The 20,567-nt window shown below is 38.6% G+C and overlaps 1 protein-coding gene across 2 annotated transcripts in view; it reads left to right on the top strand.

The window, feature by feature from the left end:
* AMMECR1 (AMMECR nuclear protein 1) overlaps positions 1-20,567 on the top strand; it is a 106,431-nt gene that overhangs the window by 74,734 nt on the left and 11,130 nt on the right. For both annotated transcript variants that reach the window (XM_059824336.1, XM_059824337.1), the window contains one exon: positions 15,503-15,617. In XM_059824336.1, the coding sequence (XP_059680319.1) occupies positions 15,503-15,617 (115 nt within the window). The remainder of the gene's footprint in view (positions 1-15,502; positions 15,618-20,567) is intronic.

Raw genomic sequence — 20,567 nt, 5'->3', positions numbered from 1 at the left:
AAACCAGGTATATCAGACTTTCACCAGCAAGGAAATGTGACTCTGTTGAACTGAATAATGTTACGCCTTTTGATTTTTACTGACTTTTTCAGTTGAGTAAATTTTATTTTGTTTGAATTTTGGATGGTTTGACAGGAAAAGAAGAAAAGCTCTTGGTTTCCTGAACGGTATAACTTTTTGATACTTGTAGTTCAAGTAATTCTAGTGACTTATACTTCTATAACACCAGAAACTGAAATAGGTCCCAAGCTACCTGGAACATGCAATTAATTTGCCACTTCAGATACCAGCCTAATTGCCAGTAACATTTTCAGTGTTTTATTCATAAACAAAAGCCAGATTAGAAATACATTCACACTGGTACATTCAAATGATATTTCTCCATTTAGAAGAGTATTCATTTTTTTCTCTATGGGCAAAATTGCTGAAGCGAATGATTTAGAATAAAAATATATTTAGTATGTAATAAAAAGTTTAAGTAATTCTTTTTCTTCAAATATTGGCTTATAGCCCATTCAAGTGAAGTGTCAATGTAAAGCCAAAAATGTTTAAAGCCAAAATACATTCTGACTCAACTGTATGAAGGTTGAAAGAGATTTGAATGTCTGCATTTAAAAGAAAAAAAAAAAGTTCTGTGTGCATATGTGTATTTTCAACAGCTTTGGTTCTTACGAAAGACAATTAAAAGAGCTGCTTCTGTTACCTCTAGGCCAGTGACTTGCAGATGCTATTGTTAAAGCCCCACCGATAGCATGTTGGTTTTGCCATGAAGAAAAAGTGCTTGTTATATACTTGAACACAAAGAAGGGAGAGGGGAAATGTAGTTTTAAAAAAATCTGAAGAGTCATTGCAACCTCAGTCCTCTGACAGTGCATCACTGCTTTTCACCAGAAATATTTTTACGTGTTCTGTCAAGAAATTGATGCTGGTTTTGTTTGTGTTCCCAGAAGCTTCTACACAATTTGCAAGCTGGTTAGATGGCCCTGTCTCATCTGTGCTGAGGATGCATTCTGCAGTTTGCTCACTTAGCTACAGAGAGGCTTTTTTCCTTTGACCTAGTCTGCTAATCCCTCATTGCAAAGAGCAGCAGCTGTGCTTTGTCCGTGGCGGTCTCTGCACTGCGTGCAGCCTCGTTCGGTAGCGCAACCCCGTCTTTGTGTGTTCTGCTTTTTCAATTACTGAAAGGGTGACTTTCTTTTTTCTTGCTCAGAAAACCCTCTTCAGGTTTGTGGAAGTCTACAATACATGAATTTTTTTTTTTTTTAAATTTTCAAAAATGTGGGTTTCCAAGAGCTGTGACGTACAGTTTCACAAAACTGCGTGTTTGACTAAAGCGCTCCTGACATTCCGGAGGTGAAACATCTTTAAGTTGCTTTTTAGAAGGGTGATGAAACCTATTTCCGTTTAAATATGAAACACTTTAGATAGATGTGTTGAATTGTGGCTCTAATGGAAATAATTACAAATAAACCAATTTTTTGTGCGTGTCCACTTTGTATCCTCATTTAACACTGAATAATCAGGCTTCAGTTGCTCTTGGTATAATTCCCTCAGTTACACATATAAGTAGCACCGTAAGATGTTAGTGGTGGTTGAAAGCTAAGTTAACACGAGAACAGAACATAGTCCTTTGCTGGTCACTGCAGTGAATTGTAAAACTACCTTCAAAGGGAGAAGAATTTGGCCTGTAGTTTCTCTAAGAAGATGTTATGTAAAATACTTAATTAGAAAGCACAAACTTCACATTTCTGTTAATCTCATAGTCAGACATTCATGTTTATACTTCCATGTTTTGTAATAATCTTTATTCTGTAGCTGAGCAGAATTTTCAAATGTATGTAATGCTGTTGAGTTAAATGCATTCTTTGGATACCTAAGTTACAGGTTTTTGATGCTATGGACAGATGTAGCCTAACCTGAACCTTTTGTCTCCATTTCAGAACTCCCTTTTCATTCCACTTCAGCTGTTTTTATTTGCTACTCAAAACGTGGTTTAGAGTGGAAAACATATACAGAGCGACAGCTGGCAGACTTGGAACTGAATGTACTGTTTAGCTGAGCTTGCAAAGGTTCTGTTGCTTGGGCATCTTGACCTTAGATACAGTGATTTGTGAAAGCTCCATCCAGTCGCTTCTGTAAGCTGAGTAAGTTGCAGGTGGCACTGAATGTGCCGCCCACCCCAGGTAGACAGAATTGTGGCAGAAAGCTAGAAGGAGTAAAGGGGTGAAATGGTAACCTGCTCTCATGAGAGAGAGAGAGAGAAGTGGCAGAGTTGCTAGAAGGAGAATAAGAAGGTGGCATACAGACAACTTGTATGTGGAAGAAGATCAAGGGAAGGAGATGCAGGAAGCAAAGCTTCCAGCTCTGTAGAATGTGTTCATAGATCTAAAACATACTCTGTTTTTTAATTAGTGATTTGTAGAGGTATTGAACAGTCATAGCTTTATCTGTTAACAAGATTCATGTATGAAGTACAAACCTACACATGCACAAAATTAACAGAAAAAAGTGTTGAGAAGCCTTGTTTGTTGCCTTTAAGGCATTAAGTTTTCTCCTGTTGCAGCACTTTCCATGCCTGCATTCTGGCATGGCTTCACGATAGCAGGAGTAAGTGTCTAGAAACCAAAATGGTTTCTTTTGTGCCTACAAATTCTCATGAAATAAGGAGTGGCTATTTCTTTCCCTGAGGTCTTGTTACATATGACGTGCCACAACAGATATATCTTGTGCCTATTTTTTTTTACTACATTTATAAAAACACTGAGAATTAGTAAGATGCCATGAGCTCATATACCAACCTTTACACTGTCAGCACTCAGATTTGAATCTCTTTGCAGATGTACTTGCAGTATGTGTAAGAGAGTGCATTTAGATTAAAGAAAAAAAAAAAAGCTGGTTTAAACATAATCCAAGTTGAGCAGTGATATTGATGAAACACATATCTTGGGAAGCAAGCCAGGATATTCAGTGCCCTGAATTATGAGTGGTCATATCCCAGTCTGTAAGACAGTCTGGATCCTGAGTTATTCTCAACTTACACACTTGTTCAAGAATTTCAAGACTGGATTCTGTCACCTTTCATTTCACTTATCAGACTATGTTCATCAATACCTTCATATTTCAGAATATTTTGTCTTAATCTTTTTCTATGAAACATTTAATGCAATACCTCAAATAAGTGAATATGATCTTTTTCCTTCTCAATTCAGTTACTGCATATCCTACCATGCCTTTTGCTTTCCTTCTTCTTAACTTGATTATATACATTTAATTTGTCCATCATTATGGTTTCAAAGTCCTGATCATAAAATGTAGTTTCTGTATTTGTGACAAACAGTATCAAAACTAAGCTTAATTGTAAAATTCCATCCCCAGCATTTACTGTCTTAGTTGTTTTTAAAGTGAATCATACTGACAACTAACAAAAACATTGTATTTTTATATAAAAATACATTTATAGTATTTCTGGTGACAAAAGGAATATTGAGAAAATCAGGTACTCTTTTGTTCCAGACTTTCAACAGAATAATAAAAATAAATCCTTTTCAGAAGCTGCAGGAAATAGAACATGTCAATGTTCAAATTATATTAATGTATTTATATATCATTGCATTGCCAATATGTTTAGAACATATTTTTCCGTACGTGCTTAAGATGAGACTTTTTAAAGTTCATAAAGAATTAAAAATAGTTCATGTTAAATTGTACTTCTTTAAAATTACGATTTGAATGCATCTTTAGAGAGGAATAATACCTTGTGAATTGATTAAGTGAGGGGTGAATTCGGCAACAAAGTGGCCTTAAAGATTTTTGTCTTGACTTCCATATCTGTTTTGGGGTAAAGTGGTAATCTTAGGTCAATATTGAGAGACTTGCTGGAGATGTAAAGAATTCCAGAGACTTCTTTTTATGCTCCTAGGGATTTGAGTGGTAAGCATTGCTCAAGCTGTACGGTTCTAAATGTAATTGAGCAGTTCATTTTTGTTAATTATCTAAACTTTGCCATCTGCTGGAGAGCCTTTTAGTGACATTATAATTTAGTCCAGTTGGAGCTCAATTAGAGTTTTCTGACTAGTCTGTTATCATGTGTTCCCCAAACAAAAACCTACACACCAAACCCTGGTCAGTTTTGTTATTTGATTTTTAAATAAGTGTCTGGAATGACTGTGACAAGCTTACTGTGTTATGTTGTGAGATTGTTTTAAGTGCTGTGGATTTGTTTTTTAGGTATCAAACCAGGACGTTTCCACGGCAATTGACACCTTTCAGCTTCCTGAACGTTTCCATGAGTGTGACACACAAATTGTCACGCCTTTTTGAATTCCATTGTCCTCATTTATCCCAGCATGATGATAGATGCAGGGAGGGGTGAGGGACAATACAGGAGAAGGCAGAAAAGAAGCTGCCGCCTACGAAGAAACTATTGCGTACAGCTGCTTTACCTTATGTTCCCCTGTAGTCAGAAAACACTGGTCAAGGTCCATGCTGAGCAATTCAGAGTACAGACAGCTGTTCTGCGTGGATATTCCACACTGACTTTGCTCAGCTCTAGAAGTACGGAGTGTATGGAACATAGCAGTTACAGGGGTTTTGCTGCACCCGGGCAAATGCGCTGCGCTATAAGCTGTACCTCTCACTTACTGACCTGCTGTGGAAAGACTTTGGATTTAGCATACCTTATCGCTCTCTACAACTGCCTGAAAGGGGGTTGTGGTGAGGTGGGTGTTGGTCTCTTCTCCCAAGTGACAAGTGATAGGACAAGAGGAAATGGCCCCAAGTTGCACCCGGGGAGGTTTAGATTGGATATTAGGAAAAATTTCTTCACCGAAAGGGTTGTCAGACACTGGAACAGGCTGCCCAGGGAGGTGGTGGAGTCGCCATCCCTGGAGGGATTTAAAAGACGTGTGGATGAGGCGCTTGGGGACATGGTTTAGTGGTGGACTTAGCAGGGTTCCATTAACGGTTGGACTTCAGCCGTTGGACTCCAACCTCTATGATTTGATACCTTTGTGAAGGCATTCCTCTAAATTTACTGAAGCTCTGCTACATCTTACAGTTAAGTTAATTTAAGATTTATTTTTTTTCAGTGTAATAGGACATACTGTATAGTAATGCTAAATGATCACCCCATGCCCTGCAGGATTAAAACATGAGAAAAATGCGGAGTCTTTAACTTATTTGCTCTTACTTTTCTCCTTGAATGTGAAGGAAGTTCTTTAGAACCACAAAAGCAATATAGTGTAAGAATTCTGGCTTCAGGAAACAGTAAGGAAGTTGAAGCCATAGAAACTTGACTCTTATTAGTGTCATCAGGACACTATGGTATTACTTTGTGGATTTTTCTTTTAGTTCTAACTGCATTATATTTTCTGATGGGAGCAGATTGCAGGAGCTGCGACTTTGCGATCATACTTTTCCACTTGAAGGCCGTAACAGCACGTACACAAAATTCTCCTCTAAAATCTAAGGACCTCTCCATACAAGCGTTCATTGTGTCCTTGATACATTATAGCAGTAAGAAAGAGAAATGAATTTAGGCATTATGTCCACATCGTGTAACATTATTGTGGCATAATGATGAACTGGGTTTATTTGGAAGAATCCGGAGTGTGAAGGCATAGTTCTCTGGGTAATTGTCAGAGCGATAGAAAAAACATCTTTCTTATTTTTTCTTCTAAAAAGCTGTGTTTAAATTTATGGAAGCCTTAGCTTTTACAGCTTCCATGGTTATGAGCTTTCTTTTCTTACAAGAAATTTTGTAATGGTGATTAAGTGAGGAGTTTGATCACTTTTATCTGGTACGTACATAAGACTGACAGACCCCGCCGAAGAACCAGCAGTAGTTAAACCTCCAGAAGTTTCGGAGAGTGGTCGTTACGTGGGTGCACCTTAGCTCCATGTCTCAACAGATCCTCACATTGACTGCAGATTCACTAGGAAGCATCCCAGGCCATGTTAGTCATTCCATGTGTGCTTTGGAGCTCATCTGTGCCCGTGCCGTGGGTCAAGATAGCCAGAGTAAGAAATCAAGGTTAAAGTGAGGATTTATCTGGAAATTTTAAGTACCCTTAGAAATATTCTGTAAATACCTCTTTTGTTGATTTAAACAACTGGTGAACTGGTTTGGGGAAAAAACAACAAGGTCTCGGAACCTTATCAGCAATACCAGTATTATTTGCTTTTTAATTGGGTGGGTGGGTGGCGCAATACATGCGCACACACACACAAATATTGTTAAGAACATAATTGAATCCATTAAATAATTTTCCACTTGTGACTGCAGTCAATATCAAACTCAGTATGCATTAAAAATTATTTTTTAAGATTTCTATAACCCTTTGTCTACCTGCTGTGATGCCTTAGTGACTATTGTATTGCCTGCTATCTAATGGAACTGCTTCTGCACAAATGCAAAATCAATGAGGAACAGGCGGTAAAAAATACTTCACGTACAACTGGAATAAGCAATGATGAGGAAACAGTTGAATGTAGTATATCCTCATTGTCTCTGTTCAGGTTTCAGGAGCACTCTGAATAAAATTCCTGAATTAACTCTTCCCCTCCCCCATGTGTTTGACTAATACTTAAGTTAATAATTTTATAAAGATCTCTTTCAAGAATGTCCAGTTCAGTGATGAAGCACTGACAAAAATCTCCAATTTACAGCCATAAACACATACCATTTTCAACACATCTTTTGTTAACTTTACCTGTGTTACAATTTCTTTTTTTTTTTTTAGCATTCTTCTTGGAAGTAGCCCCGTTGAGCGGGGATTGGTAAGGTTTTGCTGGGTTCTGTCATCACCAGCAACAGCCACTTCTGGTTTGTACCAGACCGTGAACCCTTTTGACCTGGCTTGCACAGCGCTGGTGTTAACACAGCCCGCAGCTGGGCGTCTCGGTCGTAGAATGCAGAAATGACGGCGTGCCGGGTGGGAAGATGTGAATTACCCTGCGTCGTTCGGCAGGAAGCTGCAGCATTGGTTCAGAACCTTGCCATTTTATTTCCTTTTTTTTTAGCCTGTCTTAGGTTTAGATGAATAATTTTACTAACCAAGAAGTTTAGGTGTCTTGACTTTAGCAAATTCCCTAAAGATGAAGGTTTTAGATCTTTTGACATCTGAATTTAAAAAAAGCTTTGAAGTGTAGTTGTTCTTGTCACTGTTATCTGACTGGGAGAGGAGCTCAGGAAACTATTGACATGAGCAAGTAATGGTTTCACTCTCTCTTTGGTAGATGGTTCATCTTTTGCCCAAAGGTTCTTTCCTTCCTTGTCACTCAGCAATTTGAAACTGGTAATAAAAACTTGGTATATTGGTTTGTCCTTCAGGATATTGTGCACAAACCAAAGCATTCTCTTAGGAAAATGTTTGAAGTAGAACACTTTTTCTTATGTCTTTCTGTTTCTGGGTCTACTTTTAATAGATATTATGTATTTTTTTAATCAGTGTATTATATTAATGTCTTCTGTAGCATTGTTACGCTATCTGCAGGAAGTCTGACAATAGCCAATCCAGCACAGTTGTTTAGGAAAAAAAAAAGCTGGAGGATTCCTGGTAAATTCAGAGCAACCAGATGTGTTTGCTGGCTTAGTGCCTCATGTCCCGTAACTACTGCAGCCTTGCTGATAGTAACCAATTAACAATTTCCACACTAGAGAGTTAAGGCATTTTGGAGGACATATAGACAGCTTATTTTAGGCACCTCCACCTGCCTAAAATAGAGGCTTGATTGTCTTACCTAGTCAATGAATGGAGGTTGCCTTTTCTGATGAGCCCTTCTAAACAATTTATGTACACGCTCTTCTAGAGGAATGGTATTCTTTTCAAAGCTAAAATAACTGTCTAAAATAGAGTATCACAATATTCCTTCTTCCTATTAAACTACATGTCTGAATCCAGACAGAGACTGGGAGAGAGGCAGTCTGGCATACTTCGGTTTTGTGGCGTTAAAAAGAAAATCGGTTGAAGAGCCAAAATGCCAGATCATAATTTTATTTCTCCTACCTGAAATACTGTTGCTATTACCTGCTGCACTGTGCTAATAACATAGGCTAAGAACTCCAGAGATGTCTTTCTGTGCCAAATGTCAACAAGAGTGTTATTTCTTTTTTTACCCTGTGAGTGCCACTTAGCAACATAATGTGCAGGAAGTATAAATGTTGTTCTTTCCCTTTCTGTCTCCCAAACGTAAGGGAGGGTTCAGGAAAAACACGTCATTCACAGTTGTTTTGTTTCCTGGAAATTTTTCCAGTCTGACCAAAAAAAAAAAACCCCAAACCACCAATATAAATAAATTCTTTTTCCTTGCATTCAAGTGATTTGATGATGCATGGAAATCACTCCTTGAAGTCTCCATTTCGGTTGGCAAAACTCTGCTGGTCATAAATGGAAGTTGATGGAAGGCTGTCGTGTGGGTTGCGTGAGGCTGTCTGATCTCTTCCGCTGAAAGCTAGGAGAATTTTATTCATAGTAATTTCAGTTTCTGAAGAAGAGCACACTCCGCCCTGTTTTTCTGGCTTAAAAATTAATTGCAGATCGTGACTTGGAAGCTGCTCGTTTTTTCTGGTCTCTGCCAAACTGAGTTATGATAGCTGATTTTCATTAGGAAAATACTGGGGATCTGCTGAAGTGTTCCTTAATTTCTTCCTGTTGAAGTTACTGAATGAAAAAGTAAAAATCCCAACTAACTTCGCTGATCAGTAACCCAGCAGTGGAATAAAACAATGAATACTGACATTTTTTTTTCTGCAGCCCTGGCACCAAGTGTCTCTTGTTGCTGTCATCTCTTTGCTGTCGCCTAAAATCCAGTGAGTTTGCCACTCATTAATTTCAGGATGTTTTGAATGAATTGAAGAACAACATCTAGGCCCTTTGGGCTCAATTCATTGACACAGGGCCATTTCTTTGTTAAATGCATTTTCTAAGGTGATGCTGCTAAGCGCGTTTCGCTCAGTGGAAGAACCAAGAATCTCGGGGTAATGCTTACTGAGCTAAATGAGAAGGGGTTTTCGGAGCAGAGAGAATTTAAATCCTTTGCCTACCATCTAAAAGTAGTGCCCATGTACTGTGAAGAGGGTAATAGTTTGTAAAATGAGATTTTTAGCCTATTTTCCATAATTCTACTGCTGATATTGGAAGACTTGTTTAGATGCCAAAAAATTATGGTTTGGTTTAGCTGTGTTCAGTATCGGAAACTGGTTAAGAGAAAATTGACTACAGCAGAGTGAACTGAAAAAGTAATGGGACTTTTTTTTTTTTAATTGGATTGATTTGATTAAATTTATCGGTTCTATTTCAATTAATTCTCTGGGAGCCATGTTTCTACATGGTAAGCTGAGCAGATTGTGAACGAGAGGCTGTCACAAAAAGTAGATTTTTAGGAGTTGGGGATCTTGGATTCTGTTCTTGATTCTGTCACTGACTCACTGTGCGAGCCTCCGAAATTGCGTGAGTCACTTAATGTCTCTGCCTCATTTACACTTCCTATAAAAGTGAGTATTACTTATATCATGCCCAGTGTTTGACAGTTTCCTTTGCCTCTCCTTCCTCTGGGTCATGTTTAAGCTCCCAAAGTAACTTCCAGTAACGTACAAAACTGTATCCAATTTTGCCTGAACTCTCTATCGAGTTTGGGTCTGTAGATGTGACTGTCCCCAAAAAAGAGGTTTAGTGAGAAATTTCATTGTTAATAATTGTCATTAAATAACAAACAGTAAAATATTAAGAATTTCATTCATTTAATACTTTCATTCATCTACACCTACATCCTTCTTTACTATTTTTGATGCTTATATGTTATTAAACTGTTTTAAAGGATCCTTTAAATTCAATCACAACGATTCTCAGGCATTTCTGAACCGAGCAATGTAGCTCCGTTGCTATTTCTTATTTCCCTGATTTGTCTCCTACTGTTTGTTACCCATCTGCCGCATCACATTTAAGAGCCACAGGTTCCTAAAGACTGAAGCTGACTTTTTTTTTTAAAGCATTTTTATAGCCTACAGAAATTACAAATGGACAACAGAAGGATTTGGTTCACCTGCTCATGCTATTATTTCAGATGATTCCGAGAGCTTCTCTGGTGGTATTGTACAATAACAAGGTGTAGTCTTATGGAATATAAACCGTAATTTTATTTTTTGCTAAACTTCATGCTGTTTGTCACGGTGACTCGAAAGACTTTGAACAATTTCCTTTTCTTTAAATATTTTCAGTGTCTTTAAACTGTTTCCAAGCTTTTCTATATCCCAAACACCAGGAGGAGTGGTACATGGAAAATGAAATTATTGAAAAACATTTCTGGAGCCCTTATGGCCAAATAAACTTCATTTGAGGAGAAGCTGAGATTTGTATAGCATGGCTTAGCTGAAGAAAAACTGATAGCTGAGTAACACTTTGTTTTGTTTTTTTTTTTCCTTTACTGGCAGTTGCTGGATCTTAGTAGGACATCCAAGACTGTATAAATAAAGTATATTTAACTAGAAAGACTGTGTGTGTGTGTGTGCATGCATTTTGTGTCTAAAAATAGTTTTCTTTGAACAGGATTCAATTTTTACTTGGCCTGCTTCACTTTTAACATGGAGCAGAACTCCCATGTGGAAAAACTAATGTCCTTTTATTGGCCAGCTGGAATTCCCCTTGCTTGGCACTGCTTCTTTTCAACTCTTCACTACCCTGTACTTCCATTTAGTCAGCAGCAATGTATGTAAATTAGTTCTGGGCATTAAGGAATAAAGAACAAATGGTTTAGAAAATGCTTTTAAAATGACTATTTTTTTCTTTGAAAGTAGATTTGAACTCTGCCTAATTTTTCCAACTTATTTTACTAATTATTTCCACTTACCCTTCCTTACTTCTAAGTTTAACAGAAAAATTGTGGAGTTAATGTTTTTTAAACCTGGTAGCTAATATGCCAGATTTTATTCCATAAGAATCCTTTTGTCTTCCTAATGGAAGAATTAACAGAAGAATTAGGGCATTGAATAAGATTGTAAAATCACATTCTAATACTACAAAAATAACGCTTCCATCAAATAAACAGAACAAAGTCTCCTTGACTAATCAAGAATGCCGACACACGATTATACAGTGACTTTTCATTCTGAAGAGCTCAGAGCAGTAACAAGCTTTTGAGGAAAACAAACATACGTTGTCTTTTCTGCATTTCGTGCTGGCTTTGAACTGGGCACCAAGAGGCACCCGAACGTGATGAGTGAGGCAGAAGTCTGAATTTACATACAGACATCTTTGTGGAGCGTACGAAGTATACGATAAGTGCTGAACCGCTGCCTGTTGAAACTGGTATTCTTTCTTCCCAGAACAGGAACAACCAAAGCTCGTGCAAGCTTTTTGATCCTTGGTGGGTGTTGCTGACGTTTCTGGGGGTGATGCCAGGCTGTTAACCCTTGAGTGCTTGGGCTTTGTACAGTGTGGACAGCTGCCCCTGAGGAACGCGGCTGGATACCGTCCGCTTGCTTCACTGCCGTCATCCAAACAGTCAGTAGATGGGGATTTATTCGCTACCCGCAGAGAGAAGGTTTAGGCTTCAGCGTAATGGCTGAATCCTGAAGAGGAGCATCTCTAATGAGATACGTCTCCTGCTGACTAAGCATTAAAAAAATGCAAAAATGGAAACAGTCTGTGAAGGTATGATATGAAGCTGGTCTGCTCTCAGGCTTTCAAAAGGTATCTGGAACTTTAGAGTTTCAACCATGGTAGTAATAAAAGAATGATTGAGGAGGCGACTGATGCTCTAACTGTAATACACAGCACTTTAAAACTAGGAAGCCTTTACCTTTATAAGTAATACATGACACGCCTAGATCAAACCCATTAGGGCAGGGTTATCAAGTTTTAAGCTAGTTCTTCTAAAACTGGCGCTTGATATAATTGCTGGACTATTTTAGTTTCATAAATTTTGCATTAGCAGGCAGAATATTTCATGTGTAGCTCACCGGTACAAGTAAATGCTTTCTTGTTGGCCTCGCCCTTCGGTATGTTTTGTTCCAATTGCTGATTGTCAACACCAATTTCTCCAGGTTTGGTTTTACCTCTGTAAGGACAGAGACAAAGCTCTTTTGAAAGATGAAAATGAATTGTAATATGGGGGTCTGGAGGTGGGGAAGGGAGGAATAGAATAGCAGCAGTGGTCTGTGTTGACCAGCCACAGCGGCATCAGAGACTGTTACTCAAACCTGTGCTCGTGTTCTGCCCGGTGCCTCTCACCTCGAGCAGCGCGCGTGCTAACACAGGAGACCTGCGCAGATGTGTGGAGGTGTTGGGGTGGTTTTCAGCAGGCTGTACAGATAAAATAGCACCTAGCAGTTCTGAAGAAACTACGTGGAGTTGAAACGGTGTTATCATTTGATAAACGGTATTTTAGTTACCGTGAGGCAGTTACGTGAAAGCAAGGTATTTGTGCCAGTGTCCTGTTACTGAACGGCAGAATGAGCCAGCTGGGCTTGCAGAGGAGTACGCAACATTGCTCTGCTTTCACTGAAACGGAACGACTTTGCTGTATATGCCTGAGGCTTTTGTGCCGTTGTGGGACTTTCTGCTTCCCCTGTGTTCACCTGAAGGTTTCCTGTCTCAGCTTTTTATCAATATTCAAATTTGTCATGATTCACCCATCCTGTTTCAATTATTTATCTCAGCATTTGAGCAGCCTGGCTGAGACGTGGCTTATGCATGCATTGTATGATGTTTATTTCTGTACAACTTAAAGTATGTTGAATTAAGGATGGTTTCTTATCTAGTAACGCCAGTGCAGCAGATCTTCAGTGAGTGGGAATTTCACTAAGGCTTTTACTGCTGACATTATTGGGAACAGGCTTACGCCCATCGTAGACAACCTTTGCTTCAAAAAGTTGAAATTCACAAGTGCATTTTGGCAGTTTTAGGACTGCCGGTTAGATAAATTCCTAGTATCAAGTTGTGCAAAACAAAGTGGGTTTTGTTTTGTTTTTTTTTTTTTTGAAGGTTGTAAATTCTTACAATGTGGGAAATGTTTTGCATGGGAAGATTGTTGCATAAATTATGAAAAACAGGCTTAAACAAGTATGTGCAATATCGATGCATACAGTTGTTTCCTAAGATAACTGAATTTGTTCTTTGTTAATGAAATAATGCTTGTCTCTCTGGGTGCTTTTCAGTCGAGGATTCAGATGGATTGGTTATATGACAGAGGTACAGCATACCTCCGGGAGATAAGAAATTTGCATATAAGCAAACTTGTACTAGCAGTGGATTTTAAGAGGAGTGGGGTTTCTGAATGTAACTTTTTAGTTTTTAGTAAAAGGTGGGGTAAGATATTAAAAGCATGCATGCGTGCGCTTTATTAAATAAGCCCATGAAGACCTTTTAAGTACGAGATATCAGCTCTGGCTCAAAATATCGACGCTATAAACAGCTGGATTCCTGGAGAGTACTGCAGGGAAGTACATCTGGATATTTACCGTGTTCATATGCTAACTGCTGTTGGTTATTACTTAATACTAGGCTAGATGGACTTCTGATTTGAGCTGTCCCTGTGTTCAGAGTATCCTCCCTTTACATATATGGGGTTTTTTCCCCTGTGTGGAGGGATACGAAGGCTGCTGACTTAGCTGTTCGTATTTTCATGTGTTGCTATTACGCTGTGGCTTTATGAGTTGATCTCGGATGTTGCTCTGAAACACCAGGCAACAGAGGATGGTAACTGTGCCTGGTTCCCAGCAGTTACAACGCTAGCTTTGCAAATCCCATCAACAAAATCTTGGAGAATACCATCTTTTGATACACTGTCAGTGGAAGTCATTAGTTAAATATCACAGGCATTACTTTACATCTCCTTAGTGTTCCCAGTTCTTCACAGGTCTACGTAGGCCTGTCTGTCCTACAGAAATGTCAAAAGATTTATCTTGGCTAGTTACTTACTGTCCCGACATCCTCTCTCCCATCTGTGGCAACTCCACCTGGGGTTGCCTAGAATTACTTCTAACTAATGGATAGCATAGGCCCGCTAACTCTTACTTAATTATATAATGAATTTGTCTTCGTAATGAAAAATCTAAATTTCTGACCTATTTTGTAATGGAAAAATACCAAAGCAAATTCCAATACTATGTTGGTTTTGTACTGTAGCATATCTGGGAAAAATGCCTGCCTTCCCCCCACCCCAGAAAAATAAAGGTTCTGTTTTAACTCTGTAGTATATGGTATTAATTCACGATGGGAAGCTATTTCTGGTTATAGATACGATGATTTCCTTTAGCTAAACCTTACTTTTTTTTTTGCTTATGTGGCTTTATTTGGTCTGCTTTAATAAAGTTATGCTACTCCTTATATCAAATGGTGGTATCTGGTGCAGAGATTTCAGCCATATTCTAAACACCACGGGCACGGCTGTAATTATATCGGCTAATGGCAACCGCTGGCTGTATGCCAAGTAAAACGAATAAGAAAGATCTAATTGTTAGGTGAAACAATGAGGCACATGAAGAACTTTGTAGTACTTTAGTAAGTCGCTTAATCTTAAATTCTCTTTACTCATCAAAAAGCCCAGTTAGCAGGTCACTGTTTTTGTTGGAGATGAGCATGTTTGTATTCACACATGTCAAATCTTAAGAGAATAAAAAATGGTGAGATACCATACTCACTTTAACCTTCCCTTTTCCAATCTGACTGGTTCTTAACCAAACTTATGCAAGCAGGTTTTTACAAATGTTCTTACTCGTGGTACTGCTTACTGTCTGTTAACCGCTTTGTTTTTCAAAGCGTGCTGGAATGTGCGCAGATAGCTCCTCTCTGTATTGACTTTTACCCCCGTAGGTGTATGTTTGTCTATAGGATGGTACGTTAGCCTAAGGATTAGCTTAGCTGTTTGCAAGCTTCCCTGTTACTAATCGTTATCTCTGCTTTGCAGAACATCTTCACATCCTGTAGGTTTACAGGTCTGTAGAGCCCTTGGATTTTTTTACCTTTTTATACTCACCTTTGCCAGTAAGCATGAGTATTATTCTATTTTGGAGAATATTCTGTTTGTTGGGATTTTTTTCCCACTGAATAATTAAGTTCTACAGTTTGATTACCGCATTACGTATTTGATTATTGCAGGCTATAGAATTTCACCCTCTACTTCGCTTAATCCTTTTTGAAAGGGATTTGCTAAATTGCAGGTAGAAAAGCTATTGCTTTTGTAACTTTTTCCAAAATCTCTCTGCTGCTTCATTAATAAGATTGTCACAGTAGCAAAATCAGCTCAGGAAAGAACGACCCTCAGAACGGCACCTGACTGGCCAGCCAAGAACAGAAACAAATGTCTTAAGGAAAAAGCTGAGAATGTTGGTCAGTGTGTTACACTGGCAACTGGATTATCAAACTGGTCGTCACTTCATCAGGGGTTTTTTTTGGCCTTTATACTTTTCAGTTGATTCATTAGATCCTTGAACTTAAAAAAAAAAAAAAAAAAAAAAAAGAAAAGAAAAAAAAAATCCTTTGAAATTCTGTTTTGTCTTCAACAGTGCCCTTAAAGATAGTCGTTTCCCCCCAATGACGAGGGACGAGCTGCCACGGCTTTTCTGCTCAGTGTCTCTACTCACTAACTTTGAAGATGTATGTGACTACATGGACTGGGAGGTAAGGATGTCAGATATCTTCTAAGCAAATTACTTTGATACCGTGAACACCTATCGCAGAAGTCACACCATTTGAATTATCTGCATATATTTAGTGTAGCTGTCACTGTTTTGCACTCTATACACATTATTTTGTGCATGGATTCAAAAGATCCTTTTGGTAGAACTGTCATCACCTTAAAAGTCTGAGCCATGAAAATGGAATAAAGTTGTATTCTTGCCCACTTACGCACTCGAAGTAAGAGTGGCCTGCACAGCTGTGTTTATGTCTAAGACCCCATCAAGCAAGGTGTTGTCTGAGTGATGGTGTCCTGAGACCTCTTTTGCAGCATAGCTAACTACGGAAGCGTGGTAGATCCGTCCACTGATTTTGGAAAGAGGATGTTCCAGTGTGAAAGTCAATAGTCTGATGTGTGCTTCTGGAAACAAGCACTGCGAAAAAGTGCAATCCCAAAATAAGCTGTCTTACTTAGCTTGTAGGAGTGAGCCATTTATCTTTCCCAAAACTTTCTTTGCTTTCAGAGCGAGTGGCCTGCAGACCCTGCAGACCCCTTATACAATGAGGCCAAGTAAATCATTGCTCTCATTTTATTTTGCTACTTACGCATGGAGCTGAATCTATTTTAATCGTTAGGTTCTAGGAAACCTGCATGCATTCTCTTGGAACAGCAGCATAAAAGAGATTAAGAAGCAAATGCTGCTTTTAGAGCTATTTCTGGGAAGGTATACTGTAGGAAGTGTTATTCTGTATTTTTCTGCCTTTTCCCAAATAATTTGGTATTAGACCCTTGCAAAAAACAAGTTACTGGACTTAAGATGAACTTCTCATCTCGGTCAGTATGACTGTTGTGTTGCTCTTTGAGTCTATAGTTGAGGGGACACTAAAAAAATTTTGAAGTTGTCATATATGATAGTGGACATGCTATAATGCCAGAAACACCACACAAGTTACAGTATTCCCCTTTAATAATGACTTAGCCCCACTTAATATTTAGGATTTCGTAAGAGAAAAAGAGCCTTTCTATTGTATTCACATGTAACAAATGTGTATTCAATAGAAATTTCATTTGTTGTTAAAATGGTAAGAGGCCCTGCTGTAGCAGAATGGTGGTATCAGGCAATACCCTCAGCATTATGAATTTTAGAGCAGCTGAAAATTAATAAAAATGTGTTTCCTGTTCAGCTCATAATGATAAGGGCTTCTTACCTTCTGATATGTAATTCTGAATGAGATGAATGTAAGTTTCCTTCAGGGTTTATCAGCGTTTTCACCGTAAACAGAATTATTCATTTTTGTGTAATGTCAGACCAAAAAATAAATCTTAGCTGAAACTGTGTGTGCATTCTCACCAAGAAGCTTTTTTCAGAGAAGTAGTTTGTCTTGTCGCTGAGCCCTTAGAGTACTTCAAACAATGTTTTCAAGTAATCAAAACTGTAGTGACTTTTTGTACTAAACCAAGTGAGAAGTCAAAATTAAAACTGATAGAATTTTTCTGCTTTTCTAGGTTGACTTCTGGTAGTAACCGTAGTGATGTTTTCAATTTAATTTCATTTTTTATAACTTCCTAAAAATCAGACTATGAATACACTCAGAAAATGTCTCTTTAGATGTGTGAAGTGCGTAGTGAAATAGCATTTAGCGCTTTCCATGTGGTAGTCTATAAATGTCATTAGATGCTGTTTTATTCTCTCAGTAATAAACTTCTGAGATGACCAAAATATTCATCCTTAAAGAGAAGCTGAAACCAAAGCCTGTGTTCAAAAATCCCCTCTCCCTTGGAAAGACTGGTTTTAACTTTGTTCCTTGGGAGACTTCCGATTCGTAACTTTAATACTTGTATGAAACAAAGGAGGCTTTTACTTTCTACATCCTCTCTGTATCTTGTTGCAGAATCCTTGAAACTTCAACAGCAGTGTAAACAAGCTACAGTTCTGCATTAAGTCTTGCTCAGTTCTGATTAATTTTATGGGTTCTCACAATTCTTCTCCCTGGAAAGCCCTGACTTACGAGGGAAGAATAGAGGGGTCAAAAATATAATGATCCTTGTGTTAACTATTTGCTTAGTTGCTCTCTCCTATTTCATTTAAGGTTTTTTTAATGATAGGTTTTTAAAACCTCTAGCAAATTCCTAGGAGTTCTAAGAAATGGTCACAAAGTAGGTTCCATGATTTGTTTTGTTCTTTTGTCCTGTAAGTTCAACGTGCTTCTCAAGTGATTGTATCGTATATAGTTGTGGATGATCCACAAGCTTTCCATGCAAAAGGGCCAGAGGGGCTGTATAAATATAAGACAGATAAAATTTGTAATTATTAGTCCTTAGAAGAGTGATTCATTGCTGTTTGTGCCCCCGTCAGTGAGCTAGCTTACGTCATCCATGATTCTTTTAAGGGAGCTGCAGTTACGCAATATTAATGGCAAAAAGACATTTCAGGATTTCGAGAGTATGACGTAAAGAGAGATATTCTGCATCTTTCATCCCCTGTAATGCTAATTTCCAGATCATCCTGAAAAACATCAGCCTGGTTAGGAGACATTCCTTCTGTAGGTGTGCTACTGGTGATCTTGTGGGAGCCACTTCAGCAACTTGCTGACAGAGGTCACAATATTTCAGAATTGCCGATTCAGACAACCGACAGTGCTCTGCTGGCTTACAAACAAGATCCTCTGAAGACACAGCTCAGGAGTGTCTCCTCTATCCTGAAGCAGAGTGATAGATCTTCTCTTCTCTGATTAAAGAATTATCTTCCCAAGCTAAATACATGAGTAGTTCAGTTGTAAAAAGCAATGTGAGCTCCTTTTGCAGCACAAACTTCGACCAAGTGAACAGGAGATAGGAGCGAATTGACTGCTATCAGCTCCCATAGGATTTTTCGAATTGCTGCCGTTTTCACCTTTCTATAAAAGTAACTGGGAGAAAGTACAGACCTTTTAAAGGACCACTTCAATGCCATGGTTCATGAGGATGCTTCCTAAAATATAATTCAGTGTTCTTACATGTGACTTCACATGAATTGCAGTGCACTTTAGTGGTTGAACAGATGAGGGCTTTGAACTGACCACTGGGAGTGTGTGAACTGCTTCTTCATTTCTGCAAGATGGAACCCATGAAATATTGCTGTGGTCCGGTTGCTGCTGGGGTGGAGCTTCACAGCCTTTCCGTCTCAAAGAAATGGGCAACATGAGAAACTCTAAGATAGGTTTCTTTTTTTGATAGTACTGCTCTTTTATCAAAGATCAGATACCAAAGGACTACTCAGGAGACAAGTCATAAAGACCAATTATTTTTAAACACATTTGATATTGATAGCAGTCATTCCTTCCCCACATAAACTCAGCTTTATCCGCGTTTCCATTCTCCTTGAGCTCATCTTTGTGATCTGTCCTTCTACCAAGTCTTTTCTTTCCTGCACAAATTTGAATTCCTGTCTCAGGATGCCTCCAATTTTGCTGTCGCTTCTTAATGCAGATATACCTGCAACTCACGTTGCACAGGGAACTGCGTGTGTAGTTAGCAGCGCCCCAAAAGAAGGAATGTAGAAGAGTTTGAATAGATTGCTGTGAAGTACCATGGCTTTGGGTCCTTGAGAAAGAACTTCTGTTTGGTTTGTGAAGGTTGTAAGTCTGCAGTTTGGGCAAATAAGCCTGCGCGCAGAAGGTCCTGCGAGCGGCTTCGGATCCCAGAAGCAGCATGAGTAAGGTGTGACCATGTTGTAGGTCTTGCAGTTCCAGCTTTGGTGCCGCAGGCTCTGCCTCCTTGAGAGGGTATGGCTGCAAGGTACATGACAACGGCAAATGATTTAATGTATCCCCTGCGTGCTTTTTTTTTCTAGAAATACAGAAGAGAAAAGCAAAGTGCCTCTACTCATTCCCTCTCTATTTCATGTTATAGCAAATGAACACCTTTTTAATTTTTTTTCTCATTAATTTAATTAAGAATCTGTGGGGTTTTTTGCTAGAAGGTAAAGCCTGTCTTGCTAGGATCCTCTCCATTTTTTAATTAAAAAACCATAAACGTTATGATTGTATGTAATTATAAGAAGAAACTTTGGAAAATATTACTGTAATTCCAGCAGGGTAATAACTAACTAGAATTGACCAGTGGCTCTTCCTTAAAATACCTTGAAAGAGATCTTTGCCCTGAAGTTGCTGTTCTGCAGTTAAGTAAAATCTGCAGAATTGTACGTGCTTGCTGTGCTGATACAAGAGGCCTTTAGCCTGTGTGCACTGGTTTAAATATTAGCTTAAATAGTCGTAGCCAATAATGTAGACTGAAAGGTGGCTTTTCATTGTTGACAAAGTTAGTACATCTAAGAGTTGTGGAAATTCTTTCCTTCCTGCAAGTGCAGCGGCACCAGCAACTTTTGCAGCTTATATTCCTTAGAACAGAGAGGCTTGAATGTTTTATTCCCTTTGGACGATACTCAGTGATTCCATGCATGTAAATAAATGATTCATTAAAAAAAGAATGCTTGTCATGAAGCAGAGAGCGTATCTCCCGAGTAGTCTTTTGCCTTGATTGTTAAATCGGAATGTAGTATTTAAGCCCTACTAAAGATGATCGGAAAGAAGCCAGCGTATTTGCTACAAATGTGAGGCTAAAAAGCTGTAGAATTCAGCTAATAAAAAGTGGGGTCAGCTTCTAGTAAGTAGCAACAGTCGCTTAACCTGAAGTGTTCCACTTCCAGACAAGTTTGTATACAGCTAGTTAGGTAAATAAAGTACTAGTTAGGTAAATAAAGGGGAAAGTTACTATGTTATGTGGTATCATAAGGAATACTGTACAAGTTCTAGGCCAACTTTTCTGTTTGAAAATGTTTGTAGTTTGCTGCTGTTCAAAGATTGAGCTGACAAACCGTAAGTCAGTGGAAGGACATAACCTGGCACAGCCTGACCTGGATCATCGCGTGGTGACGTGAACGCTCGTACCGGTAGAAGCGAGAGGCAGGCAGG

The sequence above is a fragment of the Gavia stellata genome, chromosome 14 (genome assembly GCF_030936135.1).
Source record: "Gavia stellata isolate bGavSte3 chromosome 14, bGavSte3.hap2, whole genome shotgun sequence".
NCBI lineage: Eukaryota > Metazoa > Chordata > Aves > Gaviiformes > Gaviidae > Gavia > Gavia stellata.
The sequence above is the reverse complement of the archived record's forward strand: the minus strand, read 5'-3'. Positions and strand labels throughout refer to the sequence as shown.